This window comes from Sciurus vulgaris, assembly GCF_902686455.1.
Source record: "Sciurus vulgaris genome assembly, chromosome: 1".
NCBI lineage: Eukaryota > Metazoa > Chordata > Mammalia > Rodentia > Sciuridae > Sciurus > Sciurus vulgaris.
In genome coordinates this window covers 211,578,450-211,595,307 of record NC_136461.1, presented here as the reverse complement: position 1 = coordinate 211,595,307, position 16,858 = coordinate 211,578,450, and the positions used below count along the sequence as shown (strand labels likewise).

At 50.1% G+C, this 16,858-nt stretch overlaps 1 protein-coding gene across 1 annotated transcript; it reads right to left on the bottom strand.

The window, feature by feature from the left end:
- Window positions 1-2,560: 2,560 nt before the first annotated feature.
- LY6L (lymphocyte antigen 6 family member L) lies at window positions 2,561-5,301 on the bottom strand. The gene is made up of 2 exons (XM_079132481.1): window positions 4,984-5,301; window positions 2,561-3,060 (listed from the first exon to the last, which is right to left on the bottom strand). Exons 1-2 carry the CDS (start codon window positions 5,243-5,245, stop codon window positions 2,834-2,836), a joined length of 489 nt encoding a protein of 162 aa, XP_078988607.1. The 5' UTR covers window positions 5,246-5,301; the 3' UTR covers window positions 2,561-2,833.
- Window positions 5,302-16,858: the final 11,557 nt, after the last annotated feature.

Below are 16,858 nucleotides of genomic sequence, written 5' to 3'. Positions count from 1 at the left end.
ACCACTTGGGTGATGTTCCCACTGCTCGAATTCAGCACAAATGGGTTGTAAGAATGGTTTGGCCTTTTCATCCAGTTATTTATTTGTATTTCCTCTTTATACCTCACTTTCAGTCTTGCCAGAGACTCCCTGTTCTGTTAGGATGCTGGCTTTGCAGGTCTGTTTGGGGTATGTTCCTTATAACTTCCCTGGGCTTTATTTCTGACCTTCTCTAGCTCCAGATCTGAACACACAGTCCCCCTTTTTCCTGATGTGAGGTTTTGTCTGTATATTTCTCAACAGCCATTTTCATTCAGAACAAAAGTCATGCTGATTCTTATGACCATTCAGTTCAAGGAACTAAAAACCTCCCTTATAATTTCTTCTTTAACAGGTGAACTAATCGAAACATATAACTTAATTCCCAAATATCTGGATCTTGTAGGAATGCCTGTGTGCACGGAGAAGGCTCCCTCTGTGAGCTCCCCGAGATGTTCATTCCCCCTCCCCCCGCCCCGATCCACACTTGGAGACCCAGATGCCGCAGTCTCTGAACAGGTGTGTCTGAGGCTGTTGTTCTGGGCAAGAGCAGAAGCAGGTGTGGATGCTACTCCCACCAGCTCCTCCATTCCAGGTTGCCAAGGTGCTGCCTACTGTGCGTCCCCAGCTCAGCGACCCTCTGGGCTCTGAGTTCCACCCTCCTTTTCATGCAGGCAGTCTGGGGAAAGCACCCAGGATCAGTCTGCTGACTCAGGACCAAGACAGCAAGAGAAGCAGAGCAACAACTAGAGGTTTAAAAATGAAGATGTGCTGCAAACTGGGCCACCAAACAGCCAGGTCCAGGCACCACACCTGTGATCCTAGCCACTCAGAGACACAGAGGCACAGGGGTCACAAGTTCAAGGCCAGTCTTGGCAACTTAGCAAGACCCTATCAAAATAAAAAATAAAAAGGGCTGGGGATGTGGTTCAGTGGTGGAGCCACCCTGGGCTCAATCCCCAGTACAAAAACAGTGGGGAGGGCTGAAGCAGCACAAAGTGCTAGAACCAGAAACTCAAGTGACAGTACCAGGTGAAGCAGAGGAGGGGAGGCAGCGTGTGACCCAGCTGAGAGAGCACAGGGCATGGACACCTGGGTGCGGGCAGCCTCACTGCGGTGACGGGGGCATCAGGACCCGAGTTTCCCAGCAGTGAATGTAAAGAATCACTGACAAGCCCTCTAGCAAGGCTGAGGGACGCAGCTCACATGCAGATGCCATTCGCTTTCCTATAGATGAGGAATGAGCAAATGGAATTTGAAATTTTAAAAAGTAACTTTTATAATAGCACCTTCCCCTGCAAATAAACAAACAAGAAACAAAAGAAAAAATACTTAGGTATGAACCCATCAAATGGTTTCTACGTGGCAAAGAACAAAGCTCTGATTAAAGAAAATCCAAAACAGTGAGGAGACACCCATGTTCGTGGGTTAGAAGCTCGACACTGTTATGATGCCAGTTCTCCCCAGTTTGTTTAACATTCCACACAGTCCCAATCAAAACCCCAGAAGGGCTCATGATGTGGCTCAGGGGCACAGCATTTGTTTACATGTGCAAGACCCTGGGCTCAATCCCAGCACCAGAAAAGAAGTTTGCAACTAGTGATTTTGTAGACAGTGACCTAGCACTGTACCCAGGTTATGTCTGCACAGATCCCTGAGAGAACTAGGCCCAGGGGGAGCCCCCAAGCCCACCCCCACAGCCAGATCACTCCCTCAGCACTGACGCCTTTCACCAGCCATGCTGGGTACCCCAGGCTCAGGAACCCAGAGACTCCTGAAGCCCCAAGATCCCTGGAAAGACAAGCAGCCCAACCAGTGGGTGGGACTGAAATTCAGTGTGAAATTCAAACCACATGGGAGGGGACTTCTGTTTCAGCAGGGGACCCTGGGGCTCAGCTCCTGGGGAATCAGGAGCCAGGTCCAGGGTCATCCAGACCTGCCAAGGGCCTACCTTGGTCCAGGCAGGGAATGACAGCTAGAGAACAGGGCTCTGGGATGATGGGAAGCAGGTTGGGGGAGGCAGGTGTGTGGACTGGCAAGGGCAGGCGGGAGGACCTGGAGCAGGATGCCAGCCCAGCCACACAGGGTCTCTCTCAGCAGACACTTTCTTCCTGGACGTGCACGTCCAGTGGTGCCCACCCAGCCTGGAAAACCTGAGCTTTGCAAGGTTCTCCAGAGCACCCGCCTGCCCAGCCTTCCCAGGTCAGGCACCAGCCCACACCCACCAGGTCTCACTTTCTTCAGCAGAAATGCCACACGCCCTGCGGGATCCCTGCCCATCCCCCTCCCTTGCACGCAGTGGCCAGCAGGCCCTCCTAGAACCCCAGACTCAAGCCTGGGACATCTGCTCACCTGCTGCTGGGTCCCGGCTTCAGGGACCGTCCTGTCCTCAGTGTGGCTGCAGCACGGTTGGATATTCTGTCCCCCTTGGCCACTCTATCCAGAGGCTCGGGTGGCGGCTGGGAGAGGGGCAGGGCTGTGAGGGTGGGGAGACAGTGAAGGAGCAGGAGCCGGCTGCGGGGCAGTGAGTTTATTGTCTCAGAGGAGGAGGCAGTGGTCCCAGTGCAGGGCGGGGGTGCAGAGCAGGGCTGTGAGAGTCAGGGTGCCGGCCAGGAGTTCCGGCCCTTCCTGACCCTCACGGGGAATGCCCCTTCTCCATGAGGAGCTTGGCCAGCATTCACTGGCTTCTTGAGAAAGGCGTTGGACAGGGGAAGAGGCAAGGTCCAGACAGGGAGTGTCCCCTGGCTGGGGAGGGAGGCCAGATGGCAGCTGGAGGTGGAAGACAAAACAAGTCACCAGGGATGTGGGCGAGCCATCACAACAGGGCCCAGAAAATGCCCAGGCCCACTTGCAGCAGGAGCTGCCTGGACAGGGCCCAGAATGTCTCCAGGGCAGCGGGTGCCACGTTGCAGAGTGGTCCTGAGCAGCAGCGCCTGATGACACTGCCCCGCAGCCCAGGGCCGGATGACCACTTAAACTCGTTGTTGGAGTTTGGACAGCTGACAGCGCACCTCTTGCTGATCAGAATTCTGACCTTTGACCCTGCAGAAGAAAGGAGACAGCAGGTGGCTCCCAGGTTAGGGGAGAGGGGCTGGGGCTTGCCAGGGGGCAGCTGGGATTGGCACTGGAGACCACCTCCTGCTGTCCCTTCACAGGTGAGGCCTACAGAGCCCTGGGAGCATAGCTATCCAAGGTCACCTTCAACCTGGGGCACAGCAAAGAGGGAAGCATTCTTCTCTGCAGCCGGATGAGACCTGGAATTCCTTTCCAAATCAGTGCATGCCAGTCATGGGGAAATGGGGTGAAGGGAGCAGAGTGGAAAGGGCTGGTAGCTACAGAGAACCTGCTGGGTGGCCAGAGAGGCTCCAAGGTCTCCTGACTACTCTTCCAAAGATGCAGAGACTTCTGGAAGAGACCTGACCTTCAACAGCTATTGAGCCATTAAAGGGGATCCACCACCAAAACCCAACCACAGAAGAGGCCATTTTGGGTGGAATTCACCTGTAAATATTACAATATATTTGTCTTGTTGCATAATAGTTTATTATGCTGAATTATATGTTTTATTATACTGCATTATATCACTTATATTAAGTTGCAATATGTTATATGGTATGACAACTACATTGTCATATTATATTACATTGCAATATATTATGCTGTATTACATTAGGCTGCATTATATCATATTCTTATATTGCAATGTATTATATTACAGTTGTATTACAGTGTATGATACATTGTACAGAATATATCACTGCTCAATGGCACAGGATTTAGGATAACTTGAGGGAATCCTCCAGGAAAGAGAGGGAATCACTGCCTGCTCAGAAACCCTGATTCTGAGCAGCTCCCTGTCACCTCCCAGTAATGGTGGTGCAGACCTCAAAGGCCAAGGCCAGGGAGTTTCCTGCAGATGCAGTCCCCGAAGAGAGCTCTCACCTGGTGTCACATTGCCTTTCAGGCCAGGAGCAGAAGGTAAGGAACAGTGCTAAATGAAGAGTCAAGTTGGGGAAAAGGCTGTGGACAAAGGTGTGCACACCCTCACCATATGCAAATTCCTTCACTTTAATTAAAACATAGAGAGTTTGAGGGGGGGCTGTCACTGCAGGGACACAGTGGCCTCGTGCTGGGAGAATCAGTCTGACAATCCTCCCCGCAGAAGACCCCACCTCAGCAAAGGAGGAAAAGTGCCCCACGCTATCCCAGACTGCCGACAGCTGGGAAGCCTGTCAGAGTCCACTCCACAGGGAGAGGCAGTGGCCGGCGTGTCACACAGGCTTCCATTTTAGAGATCTACCTGCAGGAAGCCCCAGGTGCCCTATGCATTTTCTTGAATCCATCCCAGGGGATGAGGCCACAGGAGCCTTCCTGAGGTTCACGGGGTGTGTGTGGGGTCTGTGTCCATAAAAGAATCACACTGCAGCCGAGCACCTAGGACCTGAAGCCACAGGGGGAAGACAGCTCTCTACCAGACTGGCAGGTCCCCAGGGAGCGACGTTCACCTTGCAGGAATGGGGCCCAGAGATGGTGTGTGCTGAGAATAGTTCTGTCTTCAATAAATATATATATATATATATATATATATATATATATATATATATATATATATGCATGAGCCTAAGAAACATCTCCTCTAAGCTCCTTCTTAAAATGAAGTACTACTGCCTAAGCCCCTGGGTGCGCCCTGGAAGTGGAGGCCTCAGGGTCTCGGGGTCGCAGGGCAGGTCCTGTGTGTCGCTGCCCAGGGGCTGGAAGGCCTGTCCAGCTTGGATGACCCTCCTTTTGCCTCCCTATTCTTTTGGGAACTCAGAGCTTTGTCCTGGTGACAGTCCTAGGGGGAGTGATACCTAGTGGGACTTCAAATGGGGGGGGGGGAGGGGGCTGGGGGAGAGGTGCCCGCACCCTGGGGCCTACTCCTGACCCGGCGGGTGGGGACCCAGGCGCGGTGGCCGAGGGACTCACTCCTGAGGATTAACACCTCGTTGGAGACGCAGACTTGCGCGGTGGCGGGGCACACGGTGGGCTTGCAGAGGCTCCAACTGTCGACCTTGTAGCACTGGAAGCAGCTCAGGTTCTGGGTTGTGGGCAGCAAGGCGCTGCTGTGGGCAGAGGGCGCGCTGGTCGCCCCAGTCGCGGTCTCCGCGCCCTGGCCTGGTGTGGTCGGGACGCCGGCGAGGTCCGCGGACAGCAGAGTCGCCCACAGCGCCAGCGCCAGCCGCCCCATGACGCCCGTGGCAGCGCCCCCGTGGACCCTCGGCTGCGCCCGCAAGTCCTGGTCCTGGCCCGCAGAGCCGCCCTGGCGTCGCGTCCAGCGCTCTCCAGCAGCGTCCCCGCGCGGCGCGGCCCGGGGAGGAGCCCGCGGGGCGCGGCGCCCGCCCTCCTCCTCGACGGCACCCCTCCCGGCGGCCAGCGCGCCTCGGCTGCGCCCATTGCGTCCTCTTCCTCCCGTCGCGGACCCCGCGCGGCAGGCCCCGGGCTCCTGGAGGGAGGGAGCGAGGGAGGGCGCCTCTGCAGACCCGGGAGGTGGCGCGGCGGGGACGTGGGGCAGGTCCCGGGAGGACCCGGAGCAGGTGTGCGAAGGTGCCTGTGGGGTCTGGAGCCGGCGGAGCGGGGTCAGACCGCCGCGCAGAGTCTGGTCTTTTTTCTAGAGGGCTTGGAATTCCTCCCCGGGAGCGGCAGTCTGGGACGCGAGCAGAGGGCGAGGAGGACAGAAGAGGACAGAGGAGGGAGCGAGGAGGGAGAAAGGAGGAGAGAGGAGGAAGGAAAGGAGGCAAGAAGGACGTCCTGCCGTCAGTGAGCGTCAGAAACCAGGCTCCCAAGACGTGCTCTTCTGAAGGCCGAGGGGCTCCTGTTTCCCAAAACTCGGCTGGGAGCAGAGGGCTGCTGTGCACACAGGAGCTGGCCGGCGGGCTGGGGCAGGTGCCGGGGGCCCTGCAGAGGACCTGGACCCCTGGCAGCTGAGCCTGGGCGCCCCCCTCCCAGATCCATGTCCTCAGGTTGTCGCCAGGACGGGTCTCCAGGAGGTCCCCCCAAAGGATGTGGACTTCTCAGGCCCTGAGTGTCCCCGAGGGTGTCACAGGAAGAAATTGAAGGGCAGGTCAAAGCACAGGCTGATTTTGTTGAGAGAAGGAATATGCCCTCAGGGATGGTGGGGTGGGTAGCTGGGGGTGGGCACCTGCTGCTTAGGTGGGCAAGCTGACACCAGAGGGTCAAGAGTTGAGGGACCTCTGGGAGGTTTTAGTCCTCTGTGTTGGTGACCGATCCTGTTAACCTCTTCCCCCCCGGGGGTCATTTTCTTCCTTGTTTTCTACAAGAAGTCACTAGTCATCCCCTGTGGATTTAAAGCAGCACTACCTTGGTGTTGAGGTTTGGTGCAGAGTGACAGATGAAGTCATTGGGTCTTAGAGAGGGTCTTGTGAGCAGAGGTGTCCAACCTGTTATTCATGTAGGTCCAGGTTAGGAAAGAGGATCACTCTGACCCGCTCAGGTCTGATGATTGATTGAATGGTCCTGTTTGTGACCAAAGCATGTGAACAGGCCCCTCTTGCCTTTCTTTCATGTTTCTTTTGTATCTATTATAATAATAATAATTATTATTATTTTTGCATCGCTAGGGATTGAACCCAGGGGTGCCATACCACTAAGCTACATCCCCAGACATTTTTTTTTTTTTTTTTGAGACAGATTTTGCTAAGTTGCCCAGGCTGGTCTTCAGCTTGCCATCCTCCTGCCTCAGTCTCCTGAGTGCCTGGGTTACTGGTGTGGGCCGCTGCACTGGGCTCTGCCTATTATGTGTTCTATCCACCTTAAGACCATGGCTCTGGCCCAGGCCAGAGCGGCCTCTCAGGGCTCCTGGCAGCAGGTGTCTCCAGGGCCCCTTGACTGTCTCTATGATGGGCCCAGTGAGTCTGTCAGGGTGTGTAAATGTCCTGGAGCCCCATGGGGATGCAGTTCAAGTTTCTTTTCTAAAATCTCTGTCCTCCTAGATGTTGGATGCAGTGTGGAGAGCACTGCTGTCCATTGCAACATGGACCTGGACCTCTCTGCACCCAGCTCAAGTTCATGGTCACTCACAAATTCTTCCCTTGCCTTATTATTTATTCTTTTTTCTCCATTGTCCAGCAAGCTGGACCATGTTCTTGTTGGTCGTCAGAACTGCAGAGCACGGAGCTCCCGGCTGGTGACAAGCAGCACAGTCTGGGCCCAGAGGCAGGAAACGAATGGTCCATATGCTCTCTGCCCCTGGAGGTGATGGCACACTCTGTCACCTATCAGGAGCCAGGCACACCTGTGGGCCTGAGGACCTGCCCGCCCAGGGGTGGTCAGGACACGTGCTTGGTCTGAAGGATTGCCGTCCCAGGTCTTCAGAGGCCCCTGTCTCCCAGGCTCCCCCTCTCCAAGAGCTCCGGCCGTGGCTGGGTGAGCTTGGCAGGTGAGGACCCTGAGTTTGCATGGGTGAAGGCAGCCTTGTGGTCTGTCCTTGAGGGTAACCTGGCCTGTTACAGGGCACCAGCTGGCTGAAGGACAAGAAATGGGCAACTGCTAATTATAAGGTGGTCAGGAAGGGCTGCGTACCCCCAGTGCCCATGGCCCAGGGACCTCCACTCCCCCCTTTGTGGGTCAGCAAGCCCTGTCCCCAGCGGCCCAGGCAGCCCACCTGGCTGCAGAGAGAGGATGCCTCTGTTGGGGTCACTTCCTCCACTCCACCAGTGGCCCAAGCATCGGGACTGCCACCTCCCTGTTGCCTGGTACATGTCCCAGGGATGCCTCAGGCTGGCCATGCCCTTTGACCCTGACTTGTCCAGTCAAAACCTCTGGTCCCACTGTCCTGCCTTGCTCCAGCCCCTTTGGCCATCCAGCCTCTGCAGGGTGGGGGCATCCTGAGGGTGGGCTCAGAGGGCATGAAACTGAAGGCTCCTGGAGGGAGGGCTCGTAGGCACTCCTCCTGACGGGGGACTGCCCGGCAGATCCGCAGGCCTGCGTGTTGACGCCCACGCTCGCTGCAGGGCAGCTCCCCACACCGTGGCTGGCTCTCCCCCTGGTCACGTGGCCCCCACAAGTACATCAGACCCGTATTCTACACCACGGGAAACAAGCGGCCTTTCCCCAGCAAACCCACCTCGGGGTGAAAGGAAGGGCTCTGGAATCCAGCCAGTCCTGTTTGCAGACTTTGTAACGTAAGGACAAAATCCGTTCATGTCCGGCATCCATCCTTATGTAAAATCTCAAAGTAGAGGAGAAAAGGTAACTGAAGAAAATCCACTCGCTATGGCTGACTCTCCCCAACCTAAGTCACGTGTCAAAGCCCAAACCCTCGGTGCCTCACGATATGGCTGTATTTGAAGACGGGACCCGTAAAAAGGTTTGATTAAGTTAAAGTGAGTCCGTGGGGCAGGTCCTGATCCAATAGGACTGGTGTCCCCTTAGAAGAGTCTAGGACACAGATACGCCCATAGGGATGATCTGGTGAGGACACAGAGAGAAGGCGCCCTCTACAGGCCAAGGAGGGGCCTCAGGAGGAGCCAGCTGTGGTACCTGGGTCTGCAGGACACACGGTACAGCCATGAGATTCTTCTTTAATCTCTTGATAAGGTGGATGATGATGATTTATTCCCAACGGGGTCAGTCTTGCATCTCTGGAATATAGTTCTTCTTCTGTTGTGCAGGATTGGACTTGCTGATATCTTGGTAAAAAGTTTTGCATTCACGTGCATGAGGGACATGCCCATAGCCGGGACATGCACATAGCCGTGACATTCTTTTTTTGCACTGTTTTTGTCTGGTGTTGGCATCAGGAAAAGTGGGGCTTCATATGATGAGTCAGGAAGGATTTTCTCCCCTACTGTGGTAGTGGTGCGATTCTTTAAACTTTTGGTAGAATTCTCCAGTAAAACCAGCTGGATGTTGAGATTTCTTTCTTAAGTGTTTAAAAAAAATTTTTTTTTCTAGTTGTTGATGGACCTTTATTTTTATTCTTATGTGGTGCTTGGAATGGAACCCAGTATCTCACCCATGCTAGATGAGTGCTCACCACTGAGTCACAGCCCAGCCCTTCTTGAGTGCTTTTAAATTAAGAATTCAATTTCTCTGTAGTCAGAGCTAGGTTAGCTCAGGAAGTCTGTGTTTCTGAGGAATCTGCTTGTCTTGGTGCGTGAAGAGCTGTTCCTGGTGCCTTACTGCCCTTCCGTGTCTGCAGAAGAGCTGATCTCCTGCTTTACTCTGCTGTCTGGGTAGAGGTGTGTGAAGTCCTTTCCAAGAACTGGTTTTTTGTTTCATTGGTTTTCTCCTTTTTCCCTGAGTTCCTCTGATCTCGGTCCTTATTTTACTGTTATGTACTTCCCCTTCCTTCTGACTTCTGTCTCTGCCCTGCAGGAGCTCCAGATCCCCCGTAGCCTGCACTGGGGAACATACTGCCCAGTATATTCATTCAGGACTCATTTCTCAGTCCACTCAGTGTGTCCACACAGGACTCAACTGTTGTTTCCCCGGGCTGCTCTGCCCCCGACGCGCCTCCTGGAGGCTCCCCAGTGCCTTTTCTGCTCTGCTCGGCTCCCACCTCTTCCCTTGGATCCATCCCTCCTGGACCGCACTTGTGCATTTCCTAGTGAATGTGCCTTGGCGAGTGCTCTCCATGAGCATGTTGCTGATAAAGTGCCTTAAAATGTCAGTTGACTTAGTTGACTGATGCCTCTGGTGGCCTAGCTCTGTCCTTGTGGATTTTCAGCTGATCTGTTACTGAGGGGACCCCGAAGGCTCCAGCTGTAGTGGTGGCTTCACTTGCTCCTGCCCACGTTTCAGGGTACGGCGTGGTAGCTGCGTGCACACTGAGGTCGCTGTGTCTTCTCCGAGAGGCGCCCGTGTCTAGCTGCCTAACGCTTCCCCATGCCTGGCTGTTTGCCTTGACCGGAGCCTGTTCTGTCTGAGGGCAGCGTGGCAGCTCCCGCTTCCTCTTGCCTAGCACTTTCGTGGCCTCTGCTTCTCTACCTCTTACTTTTGCTGGCTTCCTTCCTTGGTGCTGGGCTGGAGCCCAGGGCCCCACGTGCCAGACAATGCTCTGCCGCTGAGCTGCACCCTCAGCCTTGTGATCCTTATTTTGAGACAGGATCTCACTGAGTTTCTGGGGCTGGCCTGGGCTTGCAGTCCTCCGGCCTCAGCCGCTGAGTTGCTGGATTGCGGTTGGGCGCCACGGTGGCCCGCTTGTCCATCCTTTAATCTCTGTGCGTGCGCGTGTGCGTGCGCAAGTGTGCATGCCTGTGCACATGTGTGGTCCCATGGAGCCCTGTGTTTTCACCCACTCCCTCCATCTCCCTTTCGGGGCTGGATCTGCACTGCCCACGCTCAGAATGGCGGATGCACATGGGTCTTCATTTTTCATGACTTGGAGCCATTTGGGTTTTCTGTTACTTTCAAGAAGGCCCTTCCTTTCTTCTGCGCCTTCCCGGGTTTCACTGTACATTCCAGGATTCCATTTCCTCTCCTCTCGGGGTGTCAGTTGTGCTTCGTTCGCACTCTCTTTGGGCGCCCCTGAGCTGGCAGTGTCCCTTCACAGTGTCCGCTAACACAACCGCGCCTCGCAGAGGGCGCAGGGACTTGTACAGATGAGCCCAGTCCTGCCCTGAGCTGCTCATTCTTGCGCACTGACCGGAGGCCCGCGACTCTAAAGCCTGCCAGCACAGAGCTCTGATTGTTATGTATCCAGATGTCTTAAAAATACCAGAAAAGGCAGCATTTTAGCCATTTGGAACCTGCTTGGTTTGCACACTGCAAGCAGCTGTGACCTCTGGGTAAGACAGGGCTTGGGGTTGTGAGGCCCGGGCGGCTGCGAGCCTCGCGCTCTGACCAGAGGCCCAGTGTCCTGCGAGTTCATGCCCAGGTGGGCAGCCCTTCTCTCTCTTCTCCCCTGGCCCTCCTTCCCTTTTGAGTGGGGACAGTCAGGCTGTGCAGCTGGACAAACCCCTGCTGTGGGAACGTGCCCATCAGGCCACCCTGTCCAGGACCCTCCAACAAGCATGCGCTACTCCATGTGGCGGGTGGGTGTCCCCTGGCCGGGCCCCTGAGCTCCTCTGTCCCCTGAAGGGGCGTGGTCCCTCGTCCACTCTCCCTGGGCTTCCCAACCCAGAGTCAGCTGTCCCTCCCCGCTCCCTGGTACGCTGCTCTTGACAAATTTGTTGACGCTGGTTTTAGTCTGAACCGTTGTTCACTGGATTACAGCTGAAGAAAAGAGAAGGCTCTGCCCCACCTTTATGGATTCCTTCTCAGGTGTTCTTCCATTCCATGTGTAGCTCCTGTTTTCTGACCTCTATTATTTTCCTTCTCTCTGAAGAACTTCTTTCTTTAAGGGATGATAGATTTTTTATTTGAGAGGCAAATATTCTAATAAACTGCCCGAAGAACTTGACTTCTCTTGAAAGGCAGTTCTAGTGCCCACACCCCGGCAGTGGTCCCGGCTGGGAGACCTTTCCCCTTAGTGTTTGTGTGGCGGGGTTCGTCGGACATGGCTCCACATGCACGGACTAGGGTCATTCCATTCCAGTCCCCAGTCAGTGCCCACCACGCCTGGCCTGCCCCGTCCACTTACAGTCTTAATAAATCAGTACTTCATGGGACTACGCGAGGGCAGGGTTCACTGTGGTGCATTCACACGTGCAAGCAGCGTGACCTGGCAGCCTCGCCCCACGCCCCTCCCCCATCACCCCCTTCCTTCACCATGTCCCCCTCCCCCCAACCTACTTTACTTTCTGCATATGAGGAAGAACATCTGACCAACTCCACTGTGTGGATACACCACATTTCCTTGATCCACTCAACTGCGGGCGACGGCCTCTGAGCTGGTCCCAGGACTTGGCTCCTGTGAACTGTGCTGCTGTGAAACCCATGTGGCTGCACCCCTGGGGTGTAGTGATTTCAGTCCTTCTGGATAAATACCAAGGAGTGGGCAGCTAGGTCACATGGTGGGTCCAGGCCTCGTTGTTGTTTGTTAATGTCTTTTTTAGTTGTAGATGAACACAATACCTTTATTTTATTCACTTACTTGTATGCAGTGCTGAGGATCAAACCCAGTGCCTCACACATGCAAGGCAAGCGCTCTGCCCCCGAGGCCCTGCCCCAGCCCCATCCCCAAATGCCTAGGTTTTGAGGAAGCTCCACATTGCTTTCCAGAGGGTTGTACTAATCTAGAGTCCCACCAACAATGAAAGCATCTCCCTTCCCTCATGATTTTTCTTTTTTTGAGACAGGGTTTTGCTAAGTTGTCCAGGCGGGCCTTGAACTTGTGATCCTCCTGCTTCAATATCCTGAGTAGCTGAGATTACAGGCATATGCCATGTGTCTGGTTAGTTTTATCTCTTTATTTGTTTCGGGGTATTGGGGATTAGTCCCAGGGTTTCTCTTCACTGCACTGCACCCTCGATCCCCTTTTGAACATTTTTTTTTTCTCTTTGAGCCTTGGTTTGATCTCTACAATACAGGACCAGAACACCCAACACATTACAGATTAAATTAGATAAATGTTTGTGATGTATCTTTTGCTTGCACATAGTGTTCCTGAAAGCTCAGTCCTTGTCCCCAATGCCAATCTAGTAACGAAGACAAGGTTTTGAGAAAAAGGAAAAAGAAGTTTTATTGCTTTGTTAGCAAAGTAGAAACACAGGGAACTCCTGTCCCAGGGGCTGATTCTGCCCATTGGTAGGAACAGGGGGCTTTTAAAGAGGCCATTCAAAGGCTGCATTCCACGTGTTCTCTGCTGGAGTCGTACTTCACTTGCCAATTTGGGAGAAAGTAATTTCTTTCTTTCTTTCTTTCTTTCTTTTTTTTTTTTTTGAGTTGTCTAATTTATTTTTTTTTAATTTTATTTTTATTGTAAACAAATGGGATACTTGTTGTTTCTGTTTGTACATGGACTAACAGCATACTATTTGCATAATCATACATTTACATAGAGTAATGATGTTTGATTCATTCTGTTATTTTTTCCTTCCCCCCACCCCTCCCACCCCTCTTTTCCCTCTATACAGTCCCTCCTTCTTCCATTCTTGCCCCCCCTCCCACCCCCCATTAAGTGTCATCATCCACTTATCAGCGAGATCATTCGTACTTTGGTTTTTTGAGATTGGCTTATCTCACTTAGCAAGATATTCTCCAATTTCATCTATTTGCCTGCAAATGCCATAACTTTATTATTCTTTATGGCTGAGTAATATTCCATTGTTTATATATATACCACAGTTTCTTTATCCATTCATCAGTTGAAGGACATCTAGGTTGGTTCCATAGTCCGGCTACTGTAAATTGAGCAGCTATGAACATTGATGTGGCTGTATCTGTAGTATGCTGATTTTAAGTCCTTTGGGTATAGGTCGAGGAGTGGGATAGCTGGGTCAAATGGTAGGTCCATTCCAAGTTTTCTAAGGAATCTCCACACTGCTTTCCAGAGTGGCTGCACTAATTTGCAGTCCCACCAGCAATGTATGAGTGTACCTTTTTCCCCACATCCTCTCCAACACCTATTGTTGCTTGTATTCTTGATAATCGCCATTCTAATTGGGGTGAGATGGAATCTTAGGGTAGTTTTGATTTGCATTTCTCTTATTACTAGAGATGTTGAACATTTTTTCATATGTTTGTTGATTGCTTGTAGATCTTCTTCTGTGAAGTGTCTGTTCATATCCTTAGCTCATTTGTTGATTGGGTTATTTGTATTCTTGGTGTAGAGTTTTTTGAGTTCTTTATAGATTCTGGAAATTAGTGCTCTATCTGAAGTATGTGTGGCAAAGATATTCTCCTACTCTGTAGGCTCTCTCTTCACATTACTGATAGTTTCCTTTGCTGAGAGAAAGCTATTTAGTTTGAATCTATCCCAGTTGTTGATTCTTGCTTTTATTTCTTGTGCTATGGGAGTCCTGTTAAGGAAGTCTGATCCTAAGCCAACAAGGTAAAGATTTGGACCTGCTTTTTCTTCTATAAGATGCAGGGTCTCTGGTCTGATTTCAAGGTCCTTGATCCATTGTGAGTTGAGTTTTGTGCAGGGTGAGAGATAGGGGTTTAGTTTCATTCTGTTGCATATGGATTTCCAGTTTTCCCAGCACCATTTGTTGAAGAGGCTATCTTTTCTCCATTGCATATTTTTGGCACCTTTGTCTAGTATGAGAAAATTGTATTTATTTGGGTTTGTGTCCGTGTCCTCTATTCTGTACCATTGATCTACCTGTCTATTTTGGTGCCAATACCATGCTGTTTTTGTTACTATTGCTTTGTAGTATAGTTGAAGTTCTGGTATTGCGATGTCCCCTGTTTCATTCTTCCTGCTAAGGATTGCTTTAGCTATTCTGGGTTCCTTATTCTTCCAGATGAATTTCATGATTGCTTGCTCTATTTCTGTAAGGTACGTCATTGGGATTTTAATTGGAATTGCATTGAATCTGTATAGCACTTTTGGTAGTATGGCCATTTTGACAATATTAATTCTGCCTATCCAAGAACATGGGAGATCTTTCCATCTTCTAAGGTCTTCCTCAATTTCTTTCTTCAATGTTTTGTAGTTTTCATCGTAGAGATCTTTTACCTCTTTGGTTAGATGGATGCCCAAGTATTTTATTTTTTTTGAGGCTATTGCAAATGGGGTTGTTTTCCTCATTTCCCTTTCAGCTGTTTCGTTGCTTGCATATAAAAATGCTTTAGATTTATGTGTGTTGATTTTATAGCCTGCTATTTTGCTGAATTCATTGATGAGGTCTAGAAGTTTTCTGGAGGAGGTTTTTGGATCCTCTAAATATAGAATCATGTCATCTGCAAATAGTGACAGCTTAAGTTCCTCTTTTCCTATTCGTATCCCTTTAATTTCTTTGGTCTGCCTAATTGCTCTGGCTAGAGTTTCGAGGACAATGTTGAATAGAAGATGTGAAAGAGGACATCCCTGTCTTGTTCCCATTTTTAAAGGGAATGGTTTCAGTTTTTCTCTGTTAAGAATGATGTTGGCCATGGGCTTAGCATAAATAGCCTTTACAATGTTCAGTTATGTTCCTACTATCCCTATTTTTTCTAGTGTTTCGAGCATGAAGGGTGTTGTATTTTGTCAAACGCTTTTTCTGCATCAATTGAAATAACCATATGATTCTTATCCTTAAGTCTATTGACACGATGGATTATGTTTATTGATTTACAAATGTTGAACCATCCTTGCATTCCAGGGATGAACCCCACTTGATCGTGGTGCACAATTTTCTTAATATGTTTTTGGATACGATTTGCCAAAATTTTGTTAAGGATCTTTGCATCTATATTCATGAAGAATATTGGTATAAAATTTTCTTTCCTTGATGTGTCTTTCCCTGGTTTGGGTATGAGGGTGATATTAGCTTCATAGAATGAGTTCGGTAGGGTACCCTCCTTTTCTATTTCCTGGAATACTTTGAGAAGTATTGGAATGAGTTCTTCTTTGAAGGTCTTATAGAACTTGGCTGAGAATCCATCTGGTCCTGGGCTTTTCTTGGATGGTAGATTTTTAATGGCTTCTTCTATTTCATTGCTTGATATTGATCTGTTTAAATCGTGTATGTCCTCCTGGTTCAGTTTGGGAGGAGCTTATGTCTCTAGAAATTTGTCAATGTCTTTGGTACTTTCTATTTTGTTGGAATACAGATTTTCAAAGTAGCTTCTCATTATGTTATGTATCTCAGTGGTGTCTGTCATGATATTTCCTTTTGCATCATGTATTTTAGTAATTTGAGTCTTCTCTCTCCTTCTCTTTGTTAGTGTGGCTAAGGGTTTGTCTATTTTGTTTACTTTCTCAAAGAATCAACTTCTTGTTTTGTCAATTTTTTGAATAGTTTCTTTTGTTTCAATTTCATTGATTTCAGCTCTGATGTTAATTATTTCCTGTCTTCTACTACTTTTGCTGTTATTCTGTTCTTCTTTTTCTAGGGCTTTGAGCTGTAATGTTAGGTCATTTAGTTGTTGACTTTTCATTCTTTTCTGGAATGCGCTCCATGCAATGAATTTTCCTCTTAGTACCGCTTTCATAGTGTCCCAGAGATTTTGATATGTTGTATCATCATTCTCATTGACCTCTAAGAATTTTTTAATCTCCCTGATGTTTTCTGTTATCCATGTTTCTTTCAATAGCATATTATTTTGTCTCCAGGTGTTGGAGTAATTTCTCTTTTTTATTTTGTCATTGATTTCTACTCTCAGTCCATTAGGATCTGATAGAACACAAGGCAGTATCTCTATTTTTTTGCATTTCCTAAGGGCTGCTTTGTGGCATAACGTATGGTCTATTATCAAGAAGGTTCCATGTGCTGCTGAGAAGAAAGTGAATTCACTCGTTGATGGATGGAATATTCTATATATGTCTATTAAGTCTAGGTTATTGATTGTGTTATTGAGTTCTGTGGTTTCTTTGGTTGGATTTTGTTTGGAAGATCTATCTGGTGGTGACAGCGGTGTGTTAAAGTCACTCAGAATTAATGTGTTGTGGGCTATGTGATTCCTGGAAATGAGAAGGATTTGTTTGATGTACAGGGATGCACCATTGTTTGGGGCATAAATATTTACTATCCTTATGTCTTCCTGATTTATGTTTCCCTTAAGCAGTATGAAATGTCCTTCTTTATCCCTTCTGACTAACTTTGACTTGAAATCCACTTTATCTGATATAAGGATGGAAAACCCTGCTTTTTTACTGAGTGCGTGGTAGATTTTATCCCATCCTTTCACCTTTAGTCTGTGGACATCTTTTTCTATGAGATGAGTCTCTTCCAGGCAGCATATTGTTGGGTCTTTCTTTTTAATCCATTCTGCCAGTCTATGTCTTTTGATTGATGAGCTTAGGCCATTAATG

What these genes read in the sequence shown, in the direction of transcription:
- LY6L (XM_079132481.1), bottom strand. Translation starts at nt 5,245, where the DNA reads ATGGGGCGGCTGGCGCTGGCGCTGTGGGCGACTCTGCTGTCCGCGGAC. An exon ending in CGAGGTGTTAATCCTCAGGA is followed by an intron (nt 3,061 to 4,983) that starts GTGAGTCCCTCG and finishes TTTCTTCTGCAG; the next exon opens with GGTCAAAGGTCAGAATTCTG.